Raw genomic sequence first — 14,021 nt, forward strand, 5'->3', positions numbered from 1 at the left:
GCTGATGCTGCATGTAGAGGTGTCATACAGCTGACGTAGATCTTCGCTTACATACTCCCACAAATAAGTACCACACTGGTAGATCCCTTGCCCGCTAGAAGGATAATGGTGGAGTCATCAGCTTTTAGGGAACCAAGAGCCTGGAGTTCTGCAGAGAACAGGATAGGGTCATGTTGTAGCGATCTGAGGAAGGGCTGTGAAGCAATGCTGAATGTGAGGAATTCTTGGAAGGCTTGTCAGGAATGATTTTGTGATAGTGGTGGTGGATCAAGTTGGGATTGTGGTTGGAACTGTTCAAGGCAGGGTCCAATGTCAGGTTTGCTGTTGGAAAGGTTTTGGGATTGGGTTGCAAAGTGATATTTACAGTTGACATTATGTGTGAAGGAAAGTAGGTCCTTCACCACAGCAGCATGATTGAATGCAGATTTAGAGCTGAAAGTGAGACCCTTGGATAACACAGACAATTCAGGAGGGGAGAGTGCTATAAACAAGAGATTGAGAACACTGTGTGGTGAAACATGTGCTGTATCGTTTGAGAGATACAGAGTCGAGTGAGTGTGCCAGGACTTCCCCAGTTCACTGCTAGTAGCACCAAGTCACCATAATGCGTCTGTGCGCAGCACACCAGTGTTACACCATAATTAAGAATGAAATTAAAAGTTGAGGTTGCTTTGTCAAACTTTGTCAACATATGCTTTAGTGTAATAACATTTAAACTGTTAAGTATCAGATTGATTAGGTCAATATTTTACCCAAGTACATCGTTTTAAGAAAAAAATAAGTGGCGCTAAGTAATATAGCTAGGAAGCCAGAAATGGGTCATAATGTGTGGATGTATGCCAAAATTAACTGGTACAAGTCCCAATGTGATTAAACCAATATTTTGGTCAGAATCAATGTTTTTAAGAAAAATTGAAGGTGCTAAATATTAGACTTATAAATCTGAAAATTTGTATGATGCTTCAGTTCAACATAAAAATAATAACTACATGACTCCATTAAGCTACCTCTAATAGTTTTTGAGTAATTTACTGAAAACTAAATTTGGAACAAAAACTTCCTTATTTGTAGTAAGATTAAGTATCTGTTATATTAATGATAGAGAGTTTTGGTTACAGCATGTGATGAAACCTATTAAATAATACAGCTATAACACGTTTTAGGACCTTGATGTTAATAAAAACCAATACCATGTCTCTTAAAGTCGTAGTTCAGAGGTCATGTTCTACTGTCAGTTCCGTTATAAAAATTCTAGAAGGCAAAGTTTTAATGGAAATGAGCTAAAACTTTTTCTGTGATTTTAACCAACTTATCTAGATGTATACAAAAATTACAATGACTAAACTGATTCATGACATTGTCATAAAATATTGTGTGTCTGAGAAAGCAGTTGTTTAGAGACTGCTACCTTGGGCATAGGGCAGACGACGGCAGGTGTTCCCTTGGCTGTCCACTGTGCCACATATATAAATACAGCTCAAGAGGCAAGACTAAGCTTCACTTCACACCCAATCACCATCAGATCCACGTCAGCCAAATGCTGGAGCACGTGCTGCCTCGGATGACGTCAGAGGCAGGCTGTTACAAAACACTTATTTTCAGTAATAATAAATAGTGAATTCACGAGGACTGTACACCATCCTGGATCGCTTACATTTTGCAAAAGTAATTGTTAGTGTCTCGCCCGTAATGTTAACAAATCCACGTGGCAAGTGATGACCATTATTTTCCACTTTCGTGGCAAGCATTTATTTGGTTATCAGTAGTCAGGGTGAAAGACAATTTAGTACGAACTTACCGTAGAGGTCACCTCTGAACTGCTCATAGTGCTGTTTAGGATAGAGAGATTTACTGTCAGTATGAGCATAAGGAATATTAAAATGCGGTGCATGTGAAACTTTACCAAATATATGCATCAATTAGAACTCAAAACCTTCATTTATAATCATACTCTTGATCCTACTGAGCAAATAGAGAATAGAAAAGTTTCTTTCAGCGGTGTGGACAAGAATGTGGACTTGCAGATTGGGTACTATAGTCAGTATGTTCTCTATCACTTTCTGGCTGACCACAGAAATAGTTGCCAGGATCTCGTAAAAGACGGTGAACAATAGTTACAACAATTCCAATTTCCTACTATGACTAATGATTATTAATATGACAATCAACCTGCCACCCCACAGCTGTACTTTTGTGATTGGTTCTTGTGATTATGAGTTGTTACAGGTCTGGGACACACTGGTGAAGGCTGTGGGATGTTAAGGAGGTTAGCCAACCTCGGTCTGTAGGTGAGGAGTGGAACAGAAATTAGCAGATGACGCATATATGTTACACATTAGCCAGGTAAGTGCAAGAGATTACTGTATTTGAAACTGTAAAAGTGTCTGGTGTAGAGTAGGATTACATCCAGAAACAGGGACTTTCAATGTTAGGCCTGTGGGATTAACTCCAAGCAGGTTTTAAGAAACAGAATCTGGGACCCTAATTTTGATAGTGCAAAAGCATGTTTTCAAAAAGAATGGATGCAACATGTGAGGGGATTCATCATGGCAAGAGAGACAGTTTGGAATGTTAGAAATAGTGGGAGTGGCAAAAAAGGGAAGCAGAGGTGGAAAAAGATAGAAAAATGGAAGAAAAGCAAGGAAAAAATTCAGAGAACAGACAATGGTTGAAAAAGTGAAATGAGTGGACAAAAATGTCTCGCCAGAGAAGTGATTTATATGACATGAAAAAAACGCTTGGAAAAGAAGAATATCGATAGGGAAAGTTGTGAAAAGAGGCAAAATTTTAAAAACTGGGAAAACAGGAAGAGAAAGTCATATATGCCAACCTTTACACAGGTCACTTGGAGGGGGGGGGGGGGGGGGGGGGGGGCTTTCCTGGGATCCATAACCCTTCAGCGCCTGGTTTGGTTTAGACACATTAATGACATCTTTGCCATGTGGACTCACCAAAGGCCAGCTACACTCTTCTGCCCACATTAAACCTACTAACAAGCAACAGTACTTACATTTGACACCTGTCATCCTTTCCACATCAAACATTCCCTCCCAAACAGCCTTGACAATTGACGCAAATGTGTTAATTTGGATGCAGACTCTTTACAGCAATACACCACCATTCTCACCTCAGCCTTCGCTAGACATAATTACCCCACCAGCCTAATTCAAGAGCAGATTTCTTGGGCAACTGCACTGAATCATTGTACTGCTGATCCCCCCAAGAAACAACTTCGGAGAACACCACTTCTCACTCAGTATTGTTCTGGTCTTGAGTATATTAATCAGCTACAACTAGGACATGACTTCTTAAAAGCATGCCCTGAAATGAGATACATTCTGTCTGAAATTTTGCCCACTACACCTAGAATAGCTTTTCAATCTCTGCAATATCCTTGTCACACCCAGACCCTATGTTCCTTCTGCACCGACCTGTAAGAACCAAAATATATACTACCAAAGGGGGAGCCACCTGTGAAATGGCACATCATATACCAGCTGTTATCTAAACACTGTTTGGCATTTTACATCAACTGATAACTATTTACATCAAGTTATCAGTTAGGGCGAATGGGCATAGGAAGAGGATGTTTACTGGCAACACACAATATCCTGCTGCAGAGCATACTCTACAACATGACAGTCATGACCTTGGTGCCTGTTTCACCACACACACTATCTGGATTTTACCCACAGACACCAGCTTCTCAGAACTCTGCAGATGGGCACTAGCACTACAACATGTTCTTGGTTCTTGTCACCCACCTTCCTCAATTTATGTTAATTCCTTCTGTCTCAGCATTTCTTCATAGTAACTACTGCTTTCTTCACTCCATTTTAGTTTTCTGTATCTATCATTTTCTTACCTGTCTATTTTCACTGTCCCTCCTCCCACCTCTATTACATACAATATAAACTTAGCTTTTCACTGTTATTAACCTGTGCACAATGTTTTAGCAGTAATCTTTGTCTTGTATATTACCCTGTCTTCCACCTTTAAGCTCTCGGGTTTTCAAATCTCATCCGGCGCAGTCCCCAATAGTCAATCTTTCCTTCTCATTCTATCCAGTAAGTCTTCCCTGATCCGGGGTACTGGGCGATTTTTCTGAACTCTGTCACTTTTTCTAAACCTCTCCAGTTCCTTTCCCTTCACCCCTCTTCCTTCCCCTTCAACCCTTCTGTTGGTAGAAGGAGCCACTGGCTCCGAAAGCTTGCATAGATAAAACCTTTTTTTCATATGAGGATTCTCCTGCTGCCAGTTGGTGAGTAGATGTTTTATTTATCTGTCCAATTACATTATATTGTCGGAAGTTGATTATTTTTGTTGTTACACATTTCAAATAGCTTCTCAGCAGCCAGAAAAAGTTTAAATACTAATAAAGTACAATTTAAGAGGAACATAAGGAATTTAATGGTAGGTAATTACTACCCCATTGATGAATTTCTTACCGGAATAACTGCTGTACTTATTGTTAATTACATTACATAAATTGAAACTGTGTAATATCCGAATGTTACAGCTGCAGTGCAGTACTGCAATCTGTGAAAGTATTACTCACCAATTTTTTTTTTTTTTTTTTACTATGATTAATTGAAAAAGCCTCAAAATTGTTTTATGCGTGTGGTAAACTTATTAATGAACAATGTAAATGAAAACATATGAAATTTTTTTTTTACTTTTTCCGCATCTCTTAGGACCATTCCTGTCAGCAACAGTGAAAAGGGCACTATGTGCTAGGTCAGTAGTATGTGGATAAGTTGAGGATTTGGGTCTGATGGGAGGCGTGCAGTAGTAGTAGTAGTAGTAGTAGTAGCCCATGTAGTCGCGATGACCACTGTGTTTGAATGGCGAAGGGGTCAGAGTGTCTGCCTAGATTACATTAGATTCAGTTTTTGTTCCATAGACCCAAAAATGAGATGATTGTCATGGGTGTGGAACAAGTCAGAAAGTATAACATACAACATTCGAATAGCATACTCACTACTCTGATCATTTGCAGGACATTGACAAGCTATGTCAATATATTACAATAAACTGGATCTGCAAATATTTACAGAAATAATACACTGTCGGAATGAAACACAGTTATACACTTTTAATAAATTTATCATACACAAAATACTTAATCCTGACGGCTGTCACAACTGAATTGACATTTTTACTTAAGCTGGTCTAACAGTCCCTGTTAAGATAGTCATCTATAGAGTAGGAGTTGCCTATCAAAAATTCTTTCAAACTCTGTTTAACCTGCCAACAATGGAAAATCCAGGATGGAATGTAACAATATTGTGAAAAGGAAAGTTGCTACTCACCATATAGCGGAGATGCTTATTCACAGATAGGCACAACAAAAAGACTGTCACAAATAATAGCTTTTGGACAGTAAGGCCTTCGTCAGAATTAAACAACAAATACACACAAACGAGTTGCTTTAGTCTCAGTGTGTATGGATGTGTTCACCGCCTAATTGTGACAAAGGTCTTACTGGCCGAAAGCTATTATTTGTTACAGTCTTTTCGTTGTGCCTACCTGTAACTCAGCATCTCCGCTATATGGTGAGTAGCAACTTTCCTTTTCACAATATTGTTACAATCTGTTTCCCCTGCACTTTATTTGCAACCAAGTTTTTAATGGTTGCTGGCAGTTTATTGAAAATATGTATTCCTGAATATTGGATACCTTTTTGGACCAAGGTAAGTGATTTTAGGTCTTTTATATACTGGTCTTATTCCTAGCATTGATACTATGAACTGAGCTATTGGTTGGAAATAGCGGCATATCACTTGCAACAAATTTCATTAAGGAATACACATACTGAGAAGCAGTGGTTAGAATACCAAGTTCCTTGAACAGGTTTCTACATGATGTTCTTGAGTTTACACCACAAATGAGTCTCACTACACACTTTTGCATGCTAAAAACATTTACTCGGTTTGATGAGTTACTCCAGAATATGATACCACATGACATAACAGAATGAAAGCAAGCAAAGTATGCAAGTTTTTTCATTTTTATACCTCCTACATCTGACATCATCCTCACTGAAAATACAGACTTGTTTGGGCGCTTCAGCAATTCTGTGGTATGCTTTCTAAACTGAATTTTTTATCGAGTTTCAATCCCAGAAATTTAACACTGTCAATCTCTTTGATCAGCATGTCTTCATATGTTATACGCATGCTGGAAGGAATCTCTTACAAGTTCTGAACTGAATATGCTGGGTCCTTTCAAAGTTTAATGACAGTAAATTAGCTTTAAACCGTTTATCAATGTCAATGAAAATTTTATTTGCAACCATTTCTAAATCTGTACTTGACTTTCCATTTATTGCAATGTTTGTATCATCTGGGGGGAAAAAACATCTGGCAATGTAACAGATGAGAGGTCTTTAATGTTCACAAGAAAAAACAACGGACACAAAACGGAACCCTGAGGAACACCACATGTAATTAATTCCCAATCATATGAATACTGACTGCTTACTCCAAAGGTATTTTACAATGACATCCTTTGTTTCCTGTTAGTTAGATAAGACTCAAACCGTTTCGCAGCACTGCCGGTGACACCATAATATTCTAATGTACTTAAGAGAATGCTGTGATTCACAGAGTCAAAGGCTTTTGGCAGGTCACAGAAAATGCCAGTAGCCTCTAATTTGTTGTCTAATGAATTAAGTACATTCTCACTGTATCTGTAAATAGCCTTCTCTAGATTGGAGCCCTTAAAGAACCCAAACTGTGACTTGGACAATATATCATTTGCAGGAAATGCTTAAGAAGACGCTTGAACACAACCTTCAGAAATATTTTTACAAAAGCCTGCAAAAGTGAAACTGGTTGATAGTTTGATAGTATCTCTTTCTCTCCCTTCCAGTAAAGAGGCTTAACTTCAGCATATTTTAGTCTGTGTGGAATTGTTCCTCTGATAAAAGACTGATTACATAAATACCTTAAAACAGAATTCAAACTCACTTGATCATTCATTGCTTAACTTTATTGATGTGTTATCATAACCACTAGAATACTTTGATTTTAAGGATTTTATGATGGATGCTACTTCTCTGGGAGACGTGAGTGTCATTTCCATTTTACTTAAGTTATTTGTGAAGAATGGTCTCAGATATTCCATTGCACTATTTACTGAACCTTTTAAGCCCAACCTGTCAGTAACAGAAACAAAGTACTTGTTTAAGAGGTTTGCAACACTACATGCACTAGTTACCATGCACTCATTTATTTTTTTTACAGCTATCTGTTCCTCCTCCTTTTTGGTCCCATTTCTCTCTGTCTTCACTATATCCCATGCAGTTTTTATTTTGTTGCCTGATGTAATTATCTTTTTCTCTTAATAAAGCTGCTTAGATTTCTGGATTATTTGCTTCAACATTTTGCAGTGTTCTTCATAATGCATTACAATCAGAGCTGTTCCTAGATAGCAGAAACAGTCTCATTTTTGTACCATATGATATCTTTATTCCTTGTGTAATCCATTATTTGTTTTTAGACTTCTGTTTGATTTGAGTTACCTTTAGGGGAAAACAATTTTCAAAAGAGGAAGTAAATTTATTAATGAAAGCTTTGTATTTTGAGTCTGAAGTATTGTCTCTTTGAGCAATCTCCATTTTTGACTGATTTATTACCCTCCTATACTCAGATTTAATTTTTTTTATCCTGACAAGTTTCACCATTTAACACAAGATGCTGCACATTACGATCAGATAACCCATTTGCTATTGGTTTTGTGTCAGACTTTTTTCCCTACATTTGTCCACAAAGATATTATCAATACCAGTCTCAGAGTTGCAAAGTTCACAGTATGAACTAAATTGAATGGCAGTGTTACTGACTGCAATAATTGTTCACTGGCAGAGATTTTCAATAAATCCATATTAAAATCACCAGCAATCACTATTTCCTTGTTTCTTACTGTGAGATGAGACAAAAGAGCTTCCAGACTTTTTTTATGATTGAATACGAGGGTGGTTAATTCGTAATGCCCTACATTTTTTTAAAAAAAGTCATTAATATACACAGACAAATGTCCTTGTTCGTGCTTCACATTTGATGTTTGTTCTGTGCACCGATGAAGTTTCAAACCTTTCTGGCAGATGGCAGAGCTGTAGTACAGTGTCAAAATAGCATCTACATATGACTCAAGTTACAAGCAGTGTGCTGTTATTGAATTCCTGTGTGCAGGAAAAGAAACTGTGGTGAACATCCATAAGCGTGTGCAGTGTATGGCAATGCTGCAGTTGATAGGAGTATAGTTGGGCAACGGGTAAAGAAAGTTACAGCTTCAGGAAATGCAGAAACAGAGCTCCATGATCAGCCACATTCCGGACGTCTTGTCACAGCCACTGTTCCAGACATGCTGAATTGTGCGGATGCCATTATTCATGCCGATTGTCATATCACAACTCGCCAATTGGCTCTACAGTTGTCAGTCAGCATTGGAAGTGCGTCTGCAATGATTGAGGCTCTCGGATATTCAAAGAGGTGCTCACAATGGGTTCCATGAATGCTCACAGCAGACCACAAGATTCACAGAAAGGCAATTTCATCTGAATTGTTGGAGTATTTTGAGACTGACAGAGAGGCCTTTTTGAAGATGACAAGGGTGTCAGTCATGCAGTGAAAACATGGCTATGACTACATGACAAGAGCTTTTACCAGCAAGGAATACATACTCTTCCACTCTTAAGGCCATAGAATGTGATGGAGACTGTGTAGAAAAACAGGACATGGACGAGACATGTTGATGTATATTGTCGCCAAATTCTGACTCTTCACAACAAATACGTTCTGAGAAAAAAAAATGTGAGGCATTACTTATTGAATGACCCTCGTACTACTTCTGTTGCACAAGCTTCTAAGTGCTGCTCTGAGCAAAACTTATTAATATCAATATTCTTGAAACTAAAACAGTTTTTGACAAATGTGGCAACTCCTCCTTTCTCCATATTTTCTCTACAGAAGCGAGAAGCTAACTTGAATCCTGTAACATTTAGTCAGCAGGAGACCCGGTTTCGAATCCAAATCCAGGACAAATTTTCAACAATTTCTATTGATGTAAATCAATGCTCCCTAGCAGCTAAATGTCATTAATGTCTTTGTATCTTGATTCATAATGGCTGCAGGGTCAAAATGGTGTGTCTTCTCTCGGACATGTCCGATAAAACAGACACCACATATACAGACTAACATATATGTTTACAAAACCTATATATCAGACAGAATGCAAAACAACTGCATTCCTCTGTTGTATTTCTGCTTAATGAACTTACAGAGAGGATGGGAGGGGCTAGGACCTTTAAATAGTCTTATGCAGAACACATTTTCTTCCCTCAATTTGCAAGGCAAACAAGATTAAAATGATGTGAAGTATTTTTCATATCTACTGTACAGCAGTATGCAGATTAGATGTAGGTAGATTTAGTAATAATTTTTTAATATGTAGTTATACTTCATGTGGTGGATTATCTTAATATCAGTTATAATTATTCACCTAAATTTAAGTTAGGAATTTGTGAGTAATTAATGGGCTGCAATGCATGAACATTTCCCACCCACTGCACTCTCTCTGATATATGGATTCGATGATGACTATGTAAGACTATAAGAAGATGAAAATATAAACTGAGAAAGCTGAGCAAAAGACAAACAAACACCAAAGAAATGAGGAAAAGTATTAAACACCCGCTCACAATCAGCCCATCTAAAAATACTCCGATATAACCAGCACATAGCAACACGTGATGAAACATCTGCATATTGTCTTGCCCTTGAAAAACTGTAGCAGTACTAAAGACGTTATGCCACTTTTACACAGTTCCAGTTTTTTTTCCAATTTTGTGTACCTAATGCTCTCCACCAAGCATCAGGTTTGTGTTTTCCACAGCCATTCAACTTATGTTTCACAGCAGCAGGGGGGAGTTTGGAAGATGTTGATCCACGCAACATCAATATGTATTTTGCAAGGCCAAATCTGCCTGACATGGCCTCCACTGCTCCCATTAACAAATGTGCCTCTTTGGCCACTTCTATAGTGCCATCTGTCTCAACGCCATCGTACTGATCATTGTTGCCTGGTATTTTCCTGGGAAAAATATAGTGGAACAATGTTAACAAAATGAGACATAACACTAAAATTGTATGGTCACAATTAGAGGAAGAGTCAACCTACCTGCGAATGCAGTTATCACAGCACACACTAGAATCAATTCTTAATGCTTCAGATGAGTCATCCTGGAAATGTGAAAGGAGCAGCTTTCGTCTACAGTCTGTAGAGTACAAGTACCTCTCCATTTCCTGTGCCATGTGGAGTCGATGTTTCTGGTTCTCCCCACTGATGCCCATTAAGAGAGATCTGTTTAGAAAAACAAACTTCATTAAACCAAAAGACATAACAAACATCTTATTCTGATTTCAGTATATTCATCTAACCTTACAATTGCAAATCGCTCAATACAGTACTGATCTGTGATTGTGAAAGCAATAAAATTCAGTGGCATATATGTGGGATTACTTTTTACATGCAGTGTATCAAAAGCAAAATCCTTGATAAAAGTTAAAACCATAGAGTAGCAGAATGGCTACGTAGTGGTTTCCTTCAGGTAGTGAAATAGTGAGTACTGGAAGTAGATACATTTAAAAGTAGAAAACGTAACACCCAGCTTAAAAAACTTAGATCTTTCCCCAGAAAAGAAAAAAGGATAGGTTGGAGAAAGTTGGAGAGAAAGGACAAGTTACACATAAAAAAGTTTAGACGGACGATGTGTACCGAATAAGGAGAGAAAAAGATGAAAGGCACACAGTAGAAGGTCAAAGATAGTACAATGGTAGGCACTGTGCCCTGTGACTGAGTGGTGGAGGCAGCGCGAGGGCGGCGGAGGGAGGCAGAGAGAGCATGAGGCCGGAGACAGCGCGAGGGCGGCAGGGGGGCGCAGGCAACAGGAGGGCGGCAGGGGGGCGCAGGCAACAGGAGGGCGGCAGGGGGGCGCAGGCAACAGGAGGGCGGCAGGGGGGCGCAGGCAACAGGAGGGCGACAGAGGGGCGCAGGCAACACGAGGGCGACAGAGGGGCGCAGGCAACACGAGGGCGACAGAGGGGCGCAGGCAACAGGAGGGCGACAGAGGGGCGCAGGCAACAGGAGGGCAACAGAGGTGCGCAGGCAACAGGAGGGCAACAGAGGTGCGCAGGCAACAGGAGGGTGACAGTAGGGCAGAGGCTGTGGTAGGGTGATGGGGATCGGAAGTGGGGAGGCAGTGAGTGAGGTTTGGAGGCAGTAGAAGAACAGACAAACATATTTGGAGGGAAAGAGAAAGGGGCAAGGTCTATAGGCAGGTTGAGGGTAAGCGAGGGAGGGGACTGGGGGATGAATAGTAGAGTGATTCTAGCAATGAAGATAAAACAGGTGGACTTGTTAACAGAGCTAAACATAGTAGAGTGGCATGTTCAAGCATAGGCCAAGTTCAACAAAACTAGTAATGGATGGGAATGGTTTAAGTGAAATGCATTCTGTAGTCACCCCTCAGGTTCCTAGAGCCATATCGTACAGCATGCTCAGGATCTGTATTGTATGGTTAAAAATAAGAGAGATAAAATATATGATAATTTTTTGGAGAGCGACACACACAACCTTATTTGACAAAATCATTATATTGCATTTTTTTCTGATAGGCACCTAAACTGACACTGGTTTTGTATCATCCTTTTACCAAAGAAAAAAGTTTCATTCATTTCTGTTTAAACTGGAAGTAAAAGAGGATGCCTGTGTGTGCCACAGAGCAACATGTAATGTGGATGCATGGAACGTTGCAACTGCCATTCTCCTAAGTGTCATGTGGTAATATTATGCTCAATACCTTGGTAGTAGGAGCCTGGGAAGCAGAAGGTTCCTATGCATCCATTTATTTGCTTATCCAGTTTAGTACGGGTCATTCCTACATAAAAAGCCTTGAAGTGAATACATGTTAGCTGTCAAACAACAACATCTGTTTCACATGTTGATCCACCTTTGAAGTACAATTTACTAATGTTGGAACTGAAATATGTAGTAGTGGGTTGAGAGGGAAGGAAGTTCTCATAATGATAGTGATTGTAGGGGTAGGATCTTACAGTAAGGATGTTCTAGGAACATTATATGGTTTGGCAAGGATGAGTTGGAAGTTAGGAGGGCAACGAAAGGAGACAGTGGACCACAAGGGCAATGACAGGAGACAATGGTCCTTACGGGAGGAATCTTGGGGAATGAGGATGAGGGCACTGCAAGTGCATGCCTTTTTTATATGGAGTCCACTCAGCTGTGTCGTGTGAGAGAAAGGGTGAATACACATCACACAGCTTGGCGAAAGTTTAGGAGGATGATCAGCACTACCTTGCCTAATGACACAGTCACTTGCACGGCTTTCATAGCAGGTAGCACAGGGATATGCAAAGAGCGCAAAGCTCCAGTGTGTGCAGGCTTTATGCTCTTCCATAGGGCACACGCTATGTTGTGGCATAGCAAACAGACATGCTTCCTCAGCCACTGGAACTGGGCACATTCCTATTGGCCACATTTCATGAGAGCTCGCCTAGTGAAAGCAACTGATGCTGTGCCACATGGATGGGGAAAGAGTGCCGCACACTTGGCTTCACCACACAGATGCACTGCTCAAGTGAGGAGGTCCTCGCAGGGCTTTTAGTTGAGAGTGATGTATTGAGACATTTAGGGCTTTCCCGCTACTCGGTCACAAGAGGAGTAACATAAACAGAGTGGCTTTGGATTTAGAAATGAATGAAGAAGTGAATTTGAGTAGGGAAAAAGAGTGAAGATCCTGCAGAAAGTGGAGCAGTTCTCCTTCAAAATGAGTACAATCCACAAAGATGTCATCACGATTCAACTCACTGAGAATGCAACAGCAGTGATGCAGAGCCTGTGACATACCTACAGTTGTTCTTGTTACATTTCTTAGAGCTTCAGTCAAATGTATCTGTTCTGCTGGTTCTTTTATGATCACCATCTCTTACAAATCAGTAACAGCATACCCCTCCTTCAGCAGAAGGTGCAAGATTGTCATTCTTTCACCAGTATGACTCAAGGCCTTAGACAATTTGCAATGAGAGATATCCACAAAAATAATGATCTGCCAGTGCTGTTTCTGAACCTCATCTCAGAGCAACACCAACAGAACACGTAATGATATCCTGCACACTTCTGGCTCACTGTAGTGGAAGCTCTGTAATATGTCCCACAATTCATGCGGGTGTCATCTGTGACTGCAGAAGGGGTTAATTAGAAGAATTACGTACACCAAGCAATGGTCTCTGATAACAGACACCACTTCATGTGTTCCACTTCACCTCCTCCTATAACCTCAACGACAGTCATTATCTTCGTCACTTCCAGTTCACCAGTCACCTTACAGGTCAAAAGTCAAGGTGTGTATGGAAAAGGACAGTGATGTGGTAGTCACAACACCAGTAAATGAGAAGAACCTTGATAAATTTTATGCAATTGCCAGTTGAGACTGGCACTCTACGGGGTTATTACAAATGATTGAAGCGATTTCACAGCTCTACAATAACTTTATTATTTGAGATATTTTCACAATGCTTTGCACACACATACAAAAACTCAAAAAGTTTTTTTAGGCAATCACAAATGTTCGATATGTGCCCCTTTAGTGATTCGGCAGACATCAAGCCGATAATCAAGTTCCTCTCACACTCAGCGCAGCATGTCCCCATCAATGAGTTCGAAAGCATCGTTGATGCGAGCTCGCAGTTCTGGCACGTTTCTTGGTAGAGGGGGTTTAAACACTGAATCTTTCACATAACCCACCAGAAAGAAATTGCATGGGGTTAAGTCGGGAGAGCGTGGAGGCCATGACATGAATTGCTGATCATGATCTCCACCACAACCGATCCATTGGTTTTCCAATCTCCTGTTTAAGAAATGCCGAACATCATGATGGAAGTGCGGTGGAGCACCATCCTGTGGTACATTTAGCTCCCTGCTTGCTTTATTCGTCGACTTCC

The 14,021-nt window shown here is 40.0% G+C and overlaps 1 protein-coding gene across 1 annotated transcript in view; it reads right to left on the reverse strand.

Moving 5' to 3' along the window:
• LOC124787764 (Werner syndrome ATP-dependent helicase-like) overlaps positions 1-14,021 on the reverse strand; it is a 247,402-nt gene that overhangs the window by 94,887 nt on the left and 138,494 nt on the right. Inside the window, exons 9-10 of the mRNA XM_047254645.1 lie at positions 10,183-10,365; positions 9,857-10,095 (exon numbers count right to left, since the gene is read on the reverse strand). Coding sequence (XP_047110601.1) covers positions 9,857-10,095; positions 10,183-10,365 — 422 coding nt within the window. The remainder of the gene's footprint in view (positions 1-9,856; positions 10,096-10,182; positions 10,366-14,021) is intronic.

Source organism: Schistocerca piceifrons, chromosome 3, assembly GCF_021461385.2.
Source record: "Schistocerca piceifrons isolate TAMUIC-IGC-003096 chromosome 3, iqSchPice1.1, whole genome shotgun sequence".
Classification (NCBI taxonomy): domain Eukaryota; kingdom Metazoa; phylum Arthropoda; class Insecta; order Orthoptera; family Acrididae; genus Schistocerca; species Schistocerca piceifrons.